This window comes from Chelonoidis abingdonii, chromosome 2 (assembly GCF_003597395.2).
Source record: "Chelonoidis abingdonii isolate Lonesome George chromosome 2, CheloAbing_2.0, whole genome shotgun sequence".
NCBI classification, from domain to species: domain Eukaryota; kingdom Metazoa; phylum Chordata; order Testudines; family Testudinidae; genus Chelonoidis; species Chelonoidis abingdonii.
In genome coordinates this window covers 155,897,981-155,915,996 of record NC_133770.1, presented here as the reverse complement: position 1 = coordinate 155,915,996, position 18,016 = coordinate 155,897,981, and the positions used below count along the sequence as shown (strand labels likewise).

General features: G+C 43.6%; 1 protein-coding gene across 1 annotated transcript in view; it reads right to left on the bottom strand.

Annotated features, from left to right (window-relative positions):
* AAK1 (AP2 associated kinase 1) overlaps positions 1 to 17,542 on the bottom strand; it is a 135,320-nt gene extending 117,778 nt beyond the window's left edge. Inside the window, exons 1-2 of the mRNA XM_075062005.1 lie at positions 17,057 to 17,542; positions 16,478 to 16,827 (exon numbers count right to left, since the gene is read on the bottom strand). Of these exons, the coding sequence (XP_074918106.1) occupies positions 16,478 to 16,640 (163 nt within the window). The 5' untranslated portion in view covers positions 16,641 to 16,827; positions 17,057 to 17,542. The remainder of the gene's footprint in view (positions 1 to 16,477; positions 16,828 to 17,056) is intronic.
* Positions 17,543 to 18,016: the final 474 nt, after the last annotated feature.

Sequence of the window (18,016 nt, the reverse complement as noted above, 5' to 3'; positions counted from 1 at the left end):
CAGCCTCCAGCCCTGTCCCTGCTGGTCATTAAGAATGCCTCTCATAAGAAGCTCAAGGAAGCAGCAGCTCAAACAGCTTTGAGTGAAGTACTGATTACTTTCTAGTCTGTAACACACCACTAGGCACACTTTATTAATGTGTCTAACGTATTTAATGTACTAAAGGATTTCATCTCCCTAGGTAAAACAAAAAGCTCCAGTTTGTTTGAAGTCAAAGGACCAGATCCTCAGCTGGCAGCCAAGTTCTGCTAACTTACATGGGACTGGCACTGAGTGAGACATTTAACTGCATGTCTTCATAATCCTAGGGGGCAATGTGTCATACAAAAAAACCACCCACTCAAGAAAAAGCACTCCCTCAGCTTCTGGTCACTCCCCTGAGAAAGCCAAAAGCAGAGCTGTAAATCCTTAGGGGGCAGAGAGAAAAGAGCGGAGGCTCATGTTTTTGGGAGGCAACAGTGTCATTAATATTAAAGTCCCGAGACATCAGTGGGCAAAATTCACCTCTGTGCAGGCTGCCAGCACAGCATCCCTGGTATAGGGCATAAGTGGTGCGTAACTGGTGCTGAGCCATCCACATAGGGGTGATTTACACTTGTGAGAATGCACTCAGATCTTCAAATCCTTCTAGAAATACACTTGCATCATGGAGGGACCCTTTCTGCAATGTTTTAAAGTGGCAATTACATCATCCAAAGGAACGAATCGAGATTGCGGGACTCGACTGGAGCAGCCACCGTATGTGCAGCAAGTATGCTTAGGTTTTTCATCCAGTTACATTTGCTAGGCATGTATTCCATTTTCACAGCCTTGTGCACAGACTTCATCGTTTCCTGACAGAGACTGGCTTGCACAACTGAAAGCTGACACAGGAACATTACTACTGTCAAACAGATAGTTGAAGGTTAATGTCTCTTTCACCTGTAAAGGGTTAAGAAGCTCAGTAAACCTGGCTGACACCTGACCAGGGGGGACAAGATACTTTCAAATCTTGGTAGAGGGAAGCGTTTGTGCTTTTTGTTTTTTCGTTGTTCACTCTTGGGACTAAGAGGGACCAGACGTACATCCAGGCTCTCCAAATCTTTCTGAATCAGTCTTTCATGTTCCAAAATTGTAAGTAATAGCCAGGCAAGGCGGATTAGTCTTATGTTTGTTTTCTCAACTTGTGAATGTTTCTTTTTGCTGGAAGGATTTTTACCTCTGTTTGCTGTAACTTTGAATCTGAGGCTGGCGGGGGGGTCCCCTCTGGTCTATATGAATCCGAGTACCCTGTAAAGCATTTTCCATCCTGATTTTACAGAGATAGAAAATAAGTAAAACTTTTCTTTAATTAAAAGCTTTCTTTTTAAGAATCTGATTGATTTTCCTTGTTTTAAGATCCAAGGGGATTGGGTCTGAACTCACCAGGGATTGGTGGGGGGAAAGGAGGGGCAATGGTTAATTCCTCCTTGTTTTAAGATCCAAGGAGTTTAAATCTGTGCTCACTAGGGAACTGGTGAAGCCTCTCAAGGCAACCCAGGGAGGGGAAAGTCTGGGGGCGGGCGGGGGGAGGGACAAGGAGTGCGCCAGACACTGAATTTCTGGCTGGTGGCAGTGTTACCAGATCTAAGCTAGTAATTAAGCTTAGAAGTGTTCATGCAGGTCCCTACTTTTGCACTCTGAAGTTCAAAGTGGGGAAAGAAACTTTGACAAACTATGCAGCAAGATACACTGCCTCCTCCTAGATTACTTTGTAAAGCAGCTTCAATCCCTCTGTGTTGTGACAACTTCAGTCTGTGAACCTCCAGCACAAGACTAAAACAATTAAAAGGTTGTGAGTAACTCACAGGGCCAAAAGAAACAACCAAACCAATAGTATCAGTCAGCCCTCTAAGTAGTACGATTCAGCTAAGATTATTCCACACAGCAGCTAACAGCATCTGAGAGGCCTTGTTCATCTCCAAGTGAAGTAAGCGGTGGCACAGTGAACCATGGCTGCTTCAGAGTGATTGTGACTATCTGCCAGGCCAGCAAGAAACTGCAGCCATTGGATACAGCTGAAAAGGCCTTTACTGCAATGCAAACCAACTGAGAATGCCGTCTCCAGGGTGGGTGGGAGAATAATACTAGCAGAAGAGAGATTACATCTCCTTTGGGGGCTCAATGCATAAAATCCTTTGGAGGCATCAGATTTATAACCTAATGAAAACCAGAACTGCTGACTCAAACAGCAGACCAGGAAGGTAAACTCTCTCTTTCCTTGCAAACAATCTTTTTACATACAATAAGTTATTTCAGCAAGACACCCCACTGTGCCAGTTTCCCTTCCCACCGCGATCTATTTTGATTTTCAACTCTTCTTCAGGACAAGGACGGTCTCCCAGGATACGTCTATACTTAGGGTGGCATAGAGTACAGACACTGCCCAGCTAGCATAGGTAGAAATAGCAGTGAAGACGGTGACGCACGGTTTGGCCTAGTAGAATGCCATCCACACTTGACTCCCCGGGTATAGACATGACACAGCTCTCCACATGCCCAAGCAGCACATTCCACAGCTATTTTTAGTGTCCTGCTACCGAAACCCTTCTGCACTGCCAGAGCCAACCCTCGCTGCCAAATGTAGCTACACAGCGCAGCGACAAGTGTAGAGACAGTCTGCATGCCACCAAAAGTGCAGACATAGCTAGCAACCAATAGCGCTCGAGGGTGTTTCAGAGCTATGGTAATAAGGATATAAACTTTGTTATGAAAGAAATGTCTTCAAGAGTCACAAGACAGCTTGTAGCAACAGAAGAGTTAAAATATTGTTATGCAAGGACCTTTGATTATTATGGCAGCTGCTATTGTGCTAGGTACTATTAAACATGTACTGAGACAGTCCCTGCCTTAAAGACTTCATGAACTAAACAGGATAGAAGTTTAAAGCAAATATGATTTTTGAAGGCTGTAACATGGTAACCACTAGGGTTTTTTTTTTGGTTTGTTTGAAACAAGAGCTGTATTTTTGTCTAAATCCTAAGAACCCAGATTTCTGGGTTCTAATCCCAGCCCTGCACGAGTCATTTTACATGCATGTGCCTCTGTTTACTTATCCATAAAGTCCATGTTCCTCATGGAAGTCTTGTGAAGCTTATTCTGTTAGTGTTTGAAAAATGATTTGAGTGCCTCCAATGAAAGGGTCTATGTCAGTGCACCTTGATCTAAAAGTCTATGAGCCAGATCCTCAGCTGGTATTTTTTTAAAAAATAAAAAAAAATACTCCATTGAAGTCACTTGAGCAACCACAACGGATCATGTGTCCCTGTGGCAATAGGTTTTTGCCACAATTTTAAGTCAAACTTACAACTTGCAAGAACCATGGATTTCTTAAATTCTACACTAAAATAGGATGTGTTGATGTTAAATGTGAAGACCTTAAGAACAGCCATACTGGTTCAGACCAAAAGGTCCTTTTAGCCCAGTATCCCATCTTCTGATAGTGGCCCATGTCAGATGCTTCAGAAGGAATGAACAGAACAGGGTCATTTCAAATGATCCATCCTCCAATCATCTAGTCCCAGCTTCTGGCAGTTGGAAGTTAAGGGACACAAGGACATGGGACTGCGTCCCTGACCATCTTAGCTAACAGCCATGGATGGACCTGTCCTCCATGAACTTTAGTTCTTTTTCTAATCCAGTTATACTTCTGGCCTTCACAACTTTCCATAGCAATGAGTTCCACAGGTTGACTGGGCTTTGGTGTGAAGAAATATTTCCTTTTGTTTGTTTTCAACCTGCTGCCTATTAATTTTGTCAGGCGACTCCTAGTTTTTGTGTCATGTAAAAGCCTCTGATATAAAGGGGTAATGGAAAGTTACAGACAAAAGAAGAAAACAAAAAGACTCTCGCTCTACAACATGCGACTGAAGAAATAAACCAAACCTACAGGAACCTTGACAAAGCAATAAAGAAACAATGCAAGAAAGATAAGCAAAATTGGATAGAAAGTAAGGCTAGTGAAGCTGAAGAAGCAGGGAAAAGAAATGATACGAGAACAATCTACACGATCCTGAAACAGGATAGGGATCAAAGTTCAGAAGTGTTCCAGTGGAAGGTAAACAAGGGGAAATTTTGAAAAGACTGGAGGAACAAGAAAATAGGTGGGTGGAACATTTCAAGAAGTGCTAACCAGATCGAAATACAAGACTGTGATTTAACAATGATACATCTATATCTAGGTCTAGTGAGGTAAAAAAATTAAAAAATTTAAGGAATGTAAAACACTGCAGAAGCTGAAAAACAGCTAGGCACGTGGTTTGGACAGCAGTTATCTGATGCTTAAATATGGAGGTGAAGACGTGGATTCAGTCAGCTATTCCCTGTGTAACAAAATATGGATGGAGGAGAAAGTGCCAGAAAAATGGACCCTCAGTATCATAATCAAGTTACCAAAGAAAGGTGATCTAAACAATTGTTCAAATTGGAGGGGAGTAACACTTCTATCTGTCACAGAAAAAAAAAAGTCCTAGCAGCAGTCCTCCTGAACAGAATGAAAGCAAAAACTGATTCCAGTGTTTTGTTCACCTAGGATGGTTTTATACAAGGGAGATCGTGCACAAATGCTATTTTCATCCCGAGAACACAATTGAATTCCAAGGCAGATTCGCAATCAATTTTGTGGACTTTCAGAAGACATTCGATAGAGAAACAGAAAATGTGGTAAACTGTGGAACAATATGGAATTCCAACAAAAATTAACTAACATTATTAAGGCATTCTACACCAACTCAAAGTCAAAATGCTGTATTAAAATGGAAAATGGATTGAGTAAGCCATTCAGCATCAAGAAAGATGTAAGGCAAAGGTGTGTCCTGTCCCTTGTTTTGTTTATGCTAGTCATTGACTATGGATTAAAACAATACAACAGTGATACATGTGGCCTAAAATGAAATAATTCAAGGCTATTTGGTCTAGACTTTGCTGACAACATGCTCTTATCAGTGAAGATGCCAATGAACTACAAAAAATGCACAAATCAAGTAAAAAAAGAAGTAACGGAGAAGATAGGCTTGACATACAATGCAAAGAAGCGTAGTCATGTTAATGGGGACTACAGGGACAGAAATCAAAACTGAAGAGAAACTGGAGAAGGTGGACAATTTTATGTATCTTCAAAGTACCATCAGCCAAGATGGTACTAGTTCTGAGGAAAGAAGAATAGGAATCAAGAAGGCAAATGCTGCATTTGGAAGACTCAAAACATCCCCCGCGCTAGACAAAACTGTTGCAATTGTTGTCACCATCGCATCATATAGCAGTGAGACATGGCCACTTGCCAAGAAAGATATGCAAAAGCTGGATGCATTTAATCACAAATGTCTGTGAAAAATATTGGAACAACATATAGAGATAGGAATACAAATGAAAAAGTCAGAAAAATGATTGGATAAGGCAGCCTCTCACAAATAACCTATAAAAGAAGGCATCAGTTGCTGGGATATGTGTTGAGAACGGAAAAAGAATGCTTACCAAATACTGCCCTTGAATGGAAGCCAGAAAATGCAAGAAAAAGGAAAAACCTCAATATGAAATGGGACGATTTGGAGAGAAGGGCAGTTGACAGGCAAGGATGGCAAGCATGGGATGGATTAAGTCTAAGTAAGAAGGGGTAATTAACATGTCCCTATTCACTTGCTCTACACTGTTCATGATTTTATAGACCTCTATCATATCTCCAACTTAGAAAAGTGACAACTAAGCGAACAGCCCCAGTCTTTTTACTCTCTCCTCATGTGGAAGCTCTTCCAAACCCCTAATAATTTTCATTCCCCTTCTTTGCACCTTTTCCAAATTCTAAGACATCTTTTTTGAGAGAAGGTTACCAGAACTACACACAGTATTCAAGATGAGGGAGTACCTGGCATTTAGAGAGGAATGATATTTTCTATTTTATCATCTATCCCTTTCCTAACATTGTTTCTTTGTGTTTTTTTAAAATGCCAATACATAGGGAGTGGATGTTTTCAGAGAATATCCACCAAGATCTCTGAGTGATAACAGCTAATTTAGACCCATCATTATGAGGACCTTCCCTCGTGTCCCCATCACTGCTTCGTTTGCTCAACAGCCTTTGGTGAGGGACCTTGTCAAAGGCTTTCTGAAAGTTCAAGTTCACTAGACTGACCAGATCACCTTTGTCCACATGCTTGTTGGCTTCCTCAAAGAATTCCAATAGGTTAGTGAGGCATGATTTCCCTTTACAAAAGCCATATTGACTCTTCCCCAACTTATCTGAGAACTTTATTCTTTACAATAGCTTAAACTTAACTCCAGTACCAGGCAAATTGGCTGACTAGCCTATAATTGTAGAGTAGATTGTGTTCTGTAGAATTGCATGTGTGTTTAAGCTGCAGAATAGCTTGTTTCTTAATCTGTCACCTCAATGAGTAAGAAAAAAAATAAAAAACCCTCAGTTAAGGACTGCATAACATTCCTATGGAGAGAAGATCTGTAAATTGACCCCTGAAGCCAACAATGACCTTTTCAGTTCCTGACTACATTGCAAGGCACTGGGAGAGGATTCTCCTGTCACAATCTGTAGCTATCAGGGAATTCAAACCAACGGTTAGATAGTCAAGAGCAGATTTTGCTCATCACATTCAACTCCACTGTATTACTATTGCACAAAGAGGTCCAGGGTGATGGTTACACACCCTAGCGTATTATGATTGCACAAAGAGGTCTAGATTTGGGGCATGACTCTTCAGGTGTTAGCTGTACCGCACTGAAAGGTGTCTGTGCAGCACGCTTCTTAGCAAGGTTTGTGGATTATGAATAGTTTGCTTTAAAATGGTTTGCTGGAACTTAACTCCAGTCAACATCCAAAGAGATAGACATTCTCCCCTATCAGGTACCAATAACCTCCCTACTTCAAGTCCTTCTGGAATTACATCCCCACCCCTAAACACTGTCTAGAAAGGACTTGGACATTTATAATGCTTGTTCTCAAGGTCACCTAATCATGAGAGAACGTGTTAGGAGAACAATGGACAGGCAGTATCGACTAGGGTGCAAAGAGGGGAGTGGGAGCCAGAACTCCTGCAGCTTATTTCTGGTTTTACCAACCTTTGGCAAGTCAGCTACCTTCTCTGTGCCTTAGTTTCCTCTTGGAGTGAGGAAACTATCAGACAGTGTCTGTGGAATGCAGTGAAAGAAAAAAACAAAAACAAAAAGCCACCATACATTCCAACAATAAGCAGTATGTGCTCTGCACGTATGAAACCAATGACAGATCCCCAGGACATGCAGAGACAAGATGATAGTGCTTTGTGTTTAGGGAAGCATATTTCTGAAACAGACTCCAATAAAGAGGGAGCGTTAAGGTGCTCTTTGCTATTGAAGTTAAATGCTCACGTCTCTATGGGAACAGGGAAAGATGGTGTTGCTGTTAAAGCACTGGACCATGACTTGGTAGGTCTGGGGTCATTTCCCAGCACTATCAGACTACCTGTGTGACTTAGGCAAGTCACTTCATCTCTAAGTCTCAGTTCCTCATCTGTAAAACAGGATGAATAATCATTCCTTTCCTCCCATCCTTCCTCTGTTGTCTATTTAGACTGCAAACTCTTGGGCATGGGAACTGTCTTACCATGTGTTTATACAGTGCCTCGTACAATGGAGCGATAACATTGGCTGGGGCTTTTAGATGCCACCATAAAATAAATCATAAATAACTGGGTATTGGCTTGGATGGAAAAAATATTGAAACCAAACGGGAAAGGATTAGAAGCCACAAGGAGGGATCCAACTGCAAGCCAAAATTTCTTCCCTGCCAGCAGCTATTGTGCTACACCCAGGTATCCCCACCACTTGAAGCTGATCCAGTGTCCAAGTGACCCCCATCGCTCTTCTGGCAGCTGCTCTTCCCAACCAAGACAACCAACATCCCTCATCTGAATACTACCTGATACACATTGTTCACAGTCCGAAGAAAACCTTAAAAATGCACCCAATAAATGATTGGAGACTGATTAGATCTTGCCAGTTCTGATCATGCCCATGGACTGCTCTTGCTTGTTCAGTTCTGTACCCAAGACTGCGCCACCTCTCCCTCCTGCCTGGCTTGGGCATACAAACATTTGGTGCTCCTATGGAGAAAGGTTTCACAGCCTATCTGTAACCAGAGAGGGATTCTGAAAGCCTAGTAGGCAAAGCCCTTGGAAATACCACCTTCCAGAGATTTCAGAGCGCTTACCAGGCACCAGTTAATTCTTCACAAGTCACACTTGAGGAAGGCACCAATGGGCCTCTGTCACATTTAGGAAATCACTTAAAACTTTCCTCATAAAAATGACACTTGTAACACTGACATTCCCTTCTACTCCATTATCTCTACCAATAAAAAAAAAAAAAACAACCCCCCCAAACCCTATTCCAAGCAGAATTTTGACCCCATAAAGAGACAAGTGCCAGAGACTTCATGAACTCCACCATGGACTTCACTGTTTTACATGGAAGGCACTCTGAAACTATGGCGATGAGTGGTAACATAAAATGCTAAGACATAGCTAAATCTATTGCTTTCTCTGTCTACCTCTTCCCAGGAAAACACATTCCAAAAGAAACTCCATGAACAAGACCCTTAATGTTTGCATGCTTCTGTCCTGATGTCAACAATACACCTATAAGCCTGTTTCTCTATTCTTTTAGCATTTGTTTTTTCATTTAACCACCTGAATTCCTGCCTTTGATTCTGGATCTAATTCTCTGCAAGAGCATGGATACGTTCCTTCACCACTCTGCCTGCAACTGCCACTTGTAAAATGGAGATAACTTATACTTCCCTTCCCAAGCATAACTTGAGGATGCATTATTGACCGCTTGTAAGGTGCTTTGAAAGCAGAAAGCCATTTAAGATACTATTTCCAAAAGGTCATCACTGCCACAATAGAATAAAATGGATCTGTAGGAAATCTTGCCTAGTCACTAAATATATTTGTGGCTGCTATTGACTCATGAGTTGCGATTTTGTTTAAGATTGTGGTCTTAATAACTCTATTGTAACCTTGTGATGCAGGCAGCAATTGCATGAAGAACCTTTTGGCTGGTTCCATGTGAGATGTAGGGAAGTCTTGTTCAAAATTCAATCCTCAGAGTTCTGCAAACTGCTCCTCAGACTATTGAGAGTGATCTGTAAAAGTCTGTCTGCATTTATTTAAGTAGCACAAGTGTTTCTGAAATACCCAGCAGTACTATATGTAGGTACAAATGAGTCAGAGGCACATGCTTGCCTTTCTTCTTGGGAACTGTTTACGGAGACACCTCTCCTTACAGGAGAGGATAGGAGTGGGTAGAGGCAGCCACCTTTCCTCAGCAGAAGACCAGATTCAAGCACTAAAGCCCATGTAGATGGGAGTACAAAGAATGAGGAGCTCTCAGCTGCTGCTTTTCACCTACACGCTCATTCTCATCACCGGTACTTAATTTGTTTTCAAAGTGATTTGATGGAAGCCAGCTACCAAAGAGCATATTATTCCAGAGGAGTTTTAACGCTCCTTACTTTAACAGTACTGGGGTTTGGCCAGAGGTCAGTAGGAGGCTCTGCTCCTGCAAGATATTCCAGTGACTTCCACATTATAGTGCACAGAACATAACAGGAGAGCTAGGATGGTCTTGTGGAGAAGGCCCTGGACTAGGACTCGGGAGACCCACCTTTGATTCCTGATTTGACCATTGGTTTCCTGTGCAACCTTAGAGAAGTCACTTCATCTGCATGTCTGTGGATAATACTCCCCCACCTCACAGGCATGTAGGGAGGATGAGTAATCATATTCATGCAGTGCTCAGATACTATAATGATAGGGACCCTATATGTGGTCCTAGGTCAACGGAGAGCTGTGTAGGCCTGCTCCTGGTTTCCAGCTATAATCTGAAGACAGCTACTAATCTGTTTAATACTTAATCTAGAGATAACTATTGTGCCTGCCACAAGAGAGGCCAGACTGTAAGGAGGAAGTCTGAGAACCCCAGAGTTGTGCCAGTCACCCGTGGAACAGGTTTCCCCTTTGATCTTGCCAATGCTTCCCTGCCAGTATCAGAAGCAAGAAACCTACCACCTCATTAGCTGTTCTAGTGTCGTATTATTCTTCCCTTCGCCATCCCCAAACAAGTGCAGTAGCCAATCCCAGGCTCAAAAGATAAATAGGTTTCTTACACATATCCGAAAGATCTGTCCCCATCCAGCAATGAGGTCATGCTATACTGTTCAAGTTATTTACTCTGTTACCTTCCATTATTAGCGAAGGCTTAACGTGAATCAGTACTTGTGCTTATATAACCTCTTTCATCAAAGATATCCAAGCTCATTACAAATATTAATTATGCCTCACAACACCCATATGGGCAGGCAAGCATTGTCAGACCTCATCTACCCATCTGCAAAATGAGGCCGAATGGTTAGCCCATGCCCCCAAAGCACTGCAGCGAATCAGCAGCTGGGAAGAGAATCTTGGATTTCCGACTCACAGTCTGCCTGCTAAGCCATGTTTACCCCCACCAATTAGCAATTCCCTTCAAGAGCTGGTAAGGGGCTTGTCAGATGGAGGTTCCATTTTCAGGTTACGTTAAGCGAAGAAAAACTGCACCATGCTCGAAGCCCATGCAGGACTTGATTTAAAGCCATGGGAGTCTTCCCACCAACTTCAGTGGGCTCTGGGTCAGGCCCCCACTTTGTACAGTTGAGCCAGAGTTACAGGGCACTGGAAACCCCCACTTAACGTAGACCCAGTTTCCAGCCCTGATGCTACTCTAGTACACCTGAGCAGTTTGGAACCTATCACTAGCCAGTGATGAATACAATGGCATGCCTAGAATGTGGAAGCACTGCATACATGCAATGCTAGATTCCAACTCCAGCCAGCCTTCCTAGTAAGGTGCTCGAGTCCCCACCCACTTTAGTTTTGTTTGAAGGATATCAACATTACGAGGGCAGTCTGTCCTACTCAGGTTAAAAGGGGAACTTGGGACAGTCACAGCTGAGCAATGGGATACGCAGCCTTTCGTTTGTAGGTTGCCACGTCAAACCCAGCCCAGCTCTGCTGCATTCTAGAGCAGTTCTGTTGGCAGGTCTATGGCATGTGAGTTTTGTGTTTTCAATCCGCTCCAGGTGTCCACACTGGAGTCCTCTCTCCCCTCAGGGAGTGGAGTAACTGCCACCCTTGTAAGCTACAGAAGCCAAGAACGGAATGGGCTAGGATGTGGTGCCATCTTGCCCATGGAAGGGTTCTTCCCCGAAGAGGAAGTGGTACACTGTTGTGCCGGGGTGGGGGGGACGTGAAGAGGGGAAGCTTGCCCTGCCACTACTCATGCTGGGCCTATTCCAGTGGCTTGCAAACTTTTGTACTGGTGACTCCATTCACATAGCTAGCCTCTGGAGTGTGACCCCCTCTTGTATTAAAAAGTGCTTTTAATTTATATTTCACACCGTTATAAATGCTGGAAGCAAAGCGAGGTTTGGGGTAGAGGCTGACAGCTCATGATTCCCCCTGTAATAACCTCACGACCCCCTGAGGGGCTCTAGTTTGAGAACCCCTGGCCTATTCAATACGTAGATAGAGCATCTCATATGTATATTACATAGCACTCAATAGTCTCAACTACAAGCTGCATCCCATTTTGCTAGGTACTATATAAACATGAGGGAAGACAGAATTTCAGTCTCCAGGGCTGACAAACACCTTTCCACCAGCATGGTGCACAGAAATCTTGTTTAGAACGCCTTCTGCAGTTAAGCCTGTTAGCACCTCCCCTAACACCCTGACTATATCTGGGGATTGCCAGTGGCCACAGCAAGTTGTGCTAAAAGCAAAGAAACACTAAGTTCTTGTGAAATTCATCCAACAAGCCACTTTTAGAGTCCCCAGGCTCCTGGAGTTACATATTCACTAGAGTTATGTGGTTCCTTCACGGCTGGTGGGGGGCGGGAAAATGTCCATCTCGTGTCACAAGCTTCTAGCTCAGGATATCAAAGTTCAAAAGGCTGTTCACTAGAACAGACACCAGTCAACGCCCCATCCACTCAACCACACTGCTTCCCATACTGTACATATACAAAGGCAGGCATGTTTCCCACTTCAGGTAGATAAAGGGATTAGTTTGCAATCCAAAAACATCCAAATTCAGCTAACTCTGAATACCAGACAACAAATAGTCTCAACCAGAAATAGTTGGGCTTTACTGTAATTCCTGCTCAAGTCTTCAAAAAACTTCATCCAAGACAGGATGTCTAAACTGAAAACATGGGAGTCTATGCTACTTGCATAATGGTGCTCGAGAAGTTACAAAGTTCTTCTCTACAGAGAGATTTTTAAGGTGACAAGCAACAAAATATCCTTTTGTGGGGTTTGTTTCTCTAAAATCTAGTAAAATACAAAACCAGAGAAGTCTACACTCAATTGTTGCAACAGCACATTTCCAAAGGTATTATATTCCTTATCACTGAATGTTACTATCTATACTTTGGTGAGGAAAGTCTAATTAATATCATTCACTCTCACCAGAAGTGGCTGCAAAATTTGAGTGAAGAGCCCAAACACTGTTGTGTTACTTGGAGGAGTTGGCCTGCTTCTATAAAAATCAGTTTTAGAAAGGAAAATAAATCAACACACAGAAGTTTTAAAAAGCAGATGTGCATAGAATGGGAAGAAATGTTGCCTCTAACATTAGACTAAAAGCAGCCAAAGACAAGTGGGAGGTTAGCTATGAGGACATGAACCTGCCAACATGCATACACATCTTTGGCCAAATTCAGCCCTCTGTTACACAGGGGTAACAGCACAGAATATGGCCCTTGGTAATTTAAGCCATTAGGTACAAGCAGGACACTCGTAATCTGAGGCACAATTCTTTCCAAGTCTCTGTTACTCCCTTTAAAACATGTTTCTACCATCCTAACCCTCTTCCATCACAGTCATACCTCCATTGTGTTTAGCTCCAGTCTTAGAAGCAGAGATGAACTGCACTTGACTCTACTGTCCTTTTTTTTTTTTTTTTTTGATAGCAGGATACTAGTGCGACTCATTAGCTGCCATTTGTGATCCATCCATGGAGAAATCCTGGCTTCACAAACATCAGTGGCAAAAAATGCTCATCAACTTTAGGAGAGACATTCTGACCTCACTGATTTCAAATTAGGCTTTGAAGGGTTCCAAAAGAAACAGCATTAGCCTTCTGAAGTATCTAACCCTCTAAACTTTGGTGCAGAAAGTCTCTTAAAAACTGGGCCCAACACCTCAATTGGATTAAAGAAAGATGGCTGTTCATAGATAGTGTTGCCAACCCTCCAGGATTACCCTAGAGTGTCCAGGAATTAAAGATTAATCTTTAAAGATTATGTCATGCGATGAAACCTTCAGGAATACATCCAACCAAAATTGGCAACCCTATTCCAAGAGTGACTGAAAAAGTCATCCTTTAAATTCATTTTAACCATAGAATACAGAGGTGTTTGTATTAGTACTCTAACATCATCCAAATTCCTCACTCCATCTACCTTACTCCCAAATTAAAAAAAAAACCACAAGACTCTGTTACAGGAAAACAAGCATCCAAACAGAATTTGTATACGGAGAGGAACACACTCATTTTTATGGTGGATTGGGGTTGGAGGTGGGGGCAGGGCAGAAGAAATAGTGTTTGGAAATATCTGCCATTGGGTGCATTCCAAAGTACTGTCTCTTCCCAAGTCCCTTTATGCACCAGAGATAAGTCATCCTCAGCGGAGTTTGTTCAGCAGGATCCAGAGGGGGCAACTAAAAAGTCCCACTAAGCAGAGGGAAGTCTCCTGCCACTTGAATTCCAACAGTGCTGGTTAAACTAGTCCTAGAGTTTGCAAGGCGCATACACACACACACACCATTCATTATTTCAGACTGTAATTCGTCTGCTTTTGCAAAAATTCCATCTTGCTTTTCACTTTCTATGCCTTGTGCCTCCCCACCAACTTGACATCCTTAGTTAAGCAATGGGTATGGAAGACTGTATTCTTACCCCAGCCAACATCTTAGTTCACCTCCACTTGGAAAATGCCACCTAATGGGTTTCTTCCTCTAGCAGAGGAGGCAGCGGGTTCTGGGCTCATTCTTTCAAAACTGCCAAGCAAGCACATGCAACCAGTATCGTATGGGTGCAAGCAAGCTTTCCATCCGAGATGGATCCAGATTGCATCATTTCAAGGCCCAGGTTGCTAGGCTGCTCTCCAGATCCCTAGTGCTGCCAATGCAACTCGCTTCCTTAACACCCCTGATTGAGCATTGCAGTGGCACACTGAATGCAATGCCAGCAGGCAGGAAAAATGTGAAGCTGCAGCATCTTTGATCTATGCTGCCTCCCAAGTGACCCAGATTTCCTCGGCTGTACCCTATGTTTTGGGAGGATGATCTCTATTTCCCCCATAGCAGTATGATCTCTAGGGCCACTAGCCCAATGCCCCATTAAGTGGGCTGGTGAACAGCAAGGCCTTTAACATATGCACTAAGAAGGAGATGCTCTCAGCATCCTTACAGATTTTTGACCAGTTGTAGCAATGGGCCCATCTGAGGGAAGGAACCCAGGCACCAGCATCCAACAGAGGAACTGACTTCACTCCTGTCACATCCCTGTAGCTTTGCTCCAAGACATGTATCAGACCTATTTTACAGGCTTAGTTGCTCCAAGTTTACTTGTGCAAGCAGGTCGACAGCAGACTCAGGACCAGGAGTCAAATCCTGGGTCCCAGTCCCATCCCTAACCACTAAGCCATGTTTAGAACCCAGGAGTCCTTAAATCCTGAGCCTTGCTCTCAGCACACAAGCACTCATTCACAAAGGAGCGCCAGCAACAGGTTATTCTGCACAGGAACAGGGGTATCAGGATAGCATGGCAAGGGGGAAATCCTCTCTTTCTCCTTCCATCCCAGAGCTCTTAAGCATGGGCTACAAGACAGATTAACTGAAATGCACACAAATACAATTCATCAGGGCTGATCACGAGAGGTCCCAGGAGCATGGAAGCTTTCTTCAGGCTGCTATTAGCATCCAGGGCAGGACCTGCCAACAGTGATTATTCATCAGCAAAGAAGCCTATTTTTCCCCTGTGTTACAGGGATGAGGCCAGAGAGCAAGCTTTAGGCTGTGTGTGTAATGACAGCAGGACCAGGTGGTAGTCAGCCCAGTTCCTGGGCTCCCGCTGCAAATAGAGCCTTAAAAAAAAAAAGACGAAGACAGATACAGACTGTATATTTCAAGTTAGTGCCTCACCAAGCAAGAGCAAAATCATCCTTGCTACCAGTCTGTGGGTTGTTCTGGATGATACATTTTGGCCTCCTCCCCATCTCATAGTCAATGGCGAGCCTGCACCACAATCAGCCTTTCAGTCACCCTCAGGTAGGGAACTACAGATCAACCGGGACTTGAAGAGATGATTATAGATTTCCAAGACACCACAGTGAAAAGATGGGGAGGAGACAAGACCTAGGAAATACACTGTCCCTTCCAGGGCTCTCTGAGCTGGCACAGGCCCCCCCCTCCACCCGGTTCTGATGCACCACCTTCCTTCTCCCTATTAACCCATTTCCAGGCAATCCATGTGCAGAACCCCATACAATTAACAAAACACTGCTCTGATTGAAAATTCAGAGGATGTTGAGCAAAGGATGGCTTATGAGTAGGTCTAGGGGAAGGCAGTATTATTCTGAAGGTCGAGGGTAAGGTTACTAGTGAGAAACATTCAGAAGGTTCTGTTAGTGCCTAAGCATAGGACATGCAACATTCTAGTTACAGTAACAGTGCTCCAGATAAAGTAATAGTGATAAACATAAAATTATACACACACACACCCCACCAGCTTTCTATGTTACAAGCACTTTATATCTAGTTTAGAAACACCTTTAGGATTTCAAGCCCTTACTGGGGGTTCCCCCCTCCTCTTTTTTTTTAAAAAAGCCCTTTACAACCCAAACATGTAATCTGGTTCCTAGTTTTCTTTGCAGTAGCCCCACATACATAGACAATCCCATACCCCAACCAGCAGTTTGCCCTACTCCGTCTGTAAAATCTGCACTATAAACAAAGGGGGACATTTACTCCCGTGTATCCTCCTGACTAAAGTTGGAATCTGACTGAAGAAAGTTAGGAGGAAAGACCATTGCTTTCCATTATTTATAGGTGCAGTGTTCCCCCACTATAATGCACCATGATTTTTGTTTTTAAAGCATTCCAAGTTTTGAGCTGGGAAAAATCTAGTGCCTGCTGCTTTTATACTCTCCTTTTAGATTTCTAAAAACAATCAGCACTACCCACAATTGATTTACATATCTGAAAATCAGAAAAGCTGTCAGCTGTAAATGCCATCGGATCCCAAACCCCTCCAGGACAATGAAATCTTGGGGGTCGGAAGGATTATTAAAGAAAGGCCTCAGCCTCTCTCTTCACAGTAAATGGAAGAGCTTTCAAAAGGAAAAATAAAGACATTGCAATCTTACCTTCAGCCAGCACTTCATCCACCGTCACCTGGTATCTCCCAATATGGAACACCCTGCCAACGTACCCACTCCCTGCCACTGTATTACTGGCACTTCCTCCACTGGTACCAGAACCAGGGCCAGAACCACCCTGCTCTCGACGAGAGTCAAAAAACTTCTTCATCTCTCCAGAGAAATAATTGTATTTATGATTAAAGGTGATGTTGTTGTCGTCAAGGTCCAATCCCCCCCTCCACCCTTCTTGATTCCAGCCAATAAAAAATAATCCACTCCTAGTGGTGATTTGTTTGTTTTAAGTAGGGCAGATGCTTTTTTCCCCTCCTGGCAGGCAGAGCTGGTCAGATTTAGACCTGTAAGGATCACATAAAAACAAAGAAGGACAAACGATTACAAACCCTTGGCAAATAATCAGAAAAATTAATAAAACCCTCATCAGATGTTCCCACCATTCCCCTAAATACAAACTCACAAAATCTTGCCCTTAATCGCAGAGCCCCCAAAAGCATTACAAGCAGCTGACTAAAGACAGATGATGTACCCCTTCCTGAGCAGATAATAAACCCATGTAACCCCCCGCACCCAGGTGCTAAAGGGGCGGCTGTCCCAGCGCTTTGCTGCAAATAGGCTGGAGCTAGCAGCTTGGCCACAGTGTTACCATTGCTGCAGCCTCTCTATTAACCCTGGCTGGAACATGGTTATAAGGTAACATTGCCACTTAAAGGAAGCGAACAGCAGCTGATAACCAGAGACCATTACAGGGCTGATCTGACTCCAACCCCCCACCTCTCCTCCAGCTCTATCCAACCAGGAAATGAACTGTCACAGGAAGTCCCTGCTCCACTCAGGGTGGGTGGAGTTGGCGTGGGGAGATGGTGCGTGCGTGATTTCCCATCCTCTTCACGAAGCTGTTCTTTTTAACCCCTTAATCCCCAGCAGTATTCTCCCTCCCGCCTCCACGATAGATTTCAGATGAAAAAAGCGAAAGGCTGGTGGGGAGGAAGGGGGCTGAGGGTGGTTCAGTGCCAAAATTAAAGCAGCAGCCGAGTAAAGTAGACATCAAAGAGTGTTTGGGTTTCTTGTTAAACAGCAACAGATCTGCTCTGTCGCATGGCGTTCTGGGAGTGGTAGTTCTCCCAAGTGGCTGCCCAAGCCAGCTGTGCAACGAGATGGACTACAATTCCCAGAATGCACCAGGAGAGGAGCTGGGGGGTTGGAGTAAAGCGTGATGGTGCGTTTAGTTGCCATCCTTATTCGGTGCCCCCTTGGCTGAGGTGATGGAGCCTGGACTGAAGACTGATGGGTTTGATTAATAAATTAGTATAAAGAAATCAGCTCCGCTCCTTCCCTCACTGTCTTGCCGCAAGGGCGCCTGGGAGTTGTAGTTTCTCTGTATCCTATGGAAACCGCAAGAGGGACATCATGCTGGCGAGAAGAGCATAGCAAAGCACCCAGTAATGTTTTCCAGTGGAGCTGATTTCCTGACTCCCCCGTCTCCCCTGCTTATTAGGAGTTTATATACTCAGCCTCCTTAAACAGTCA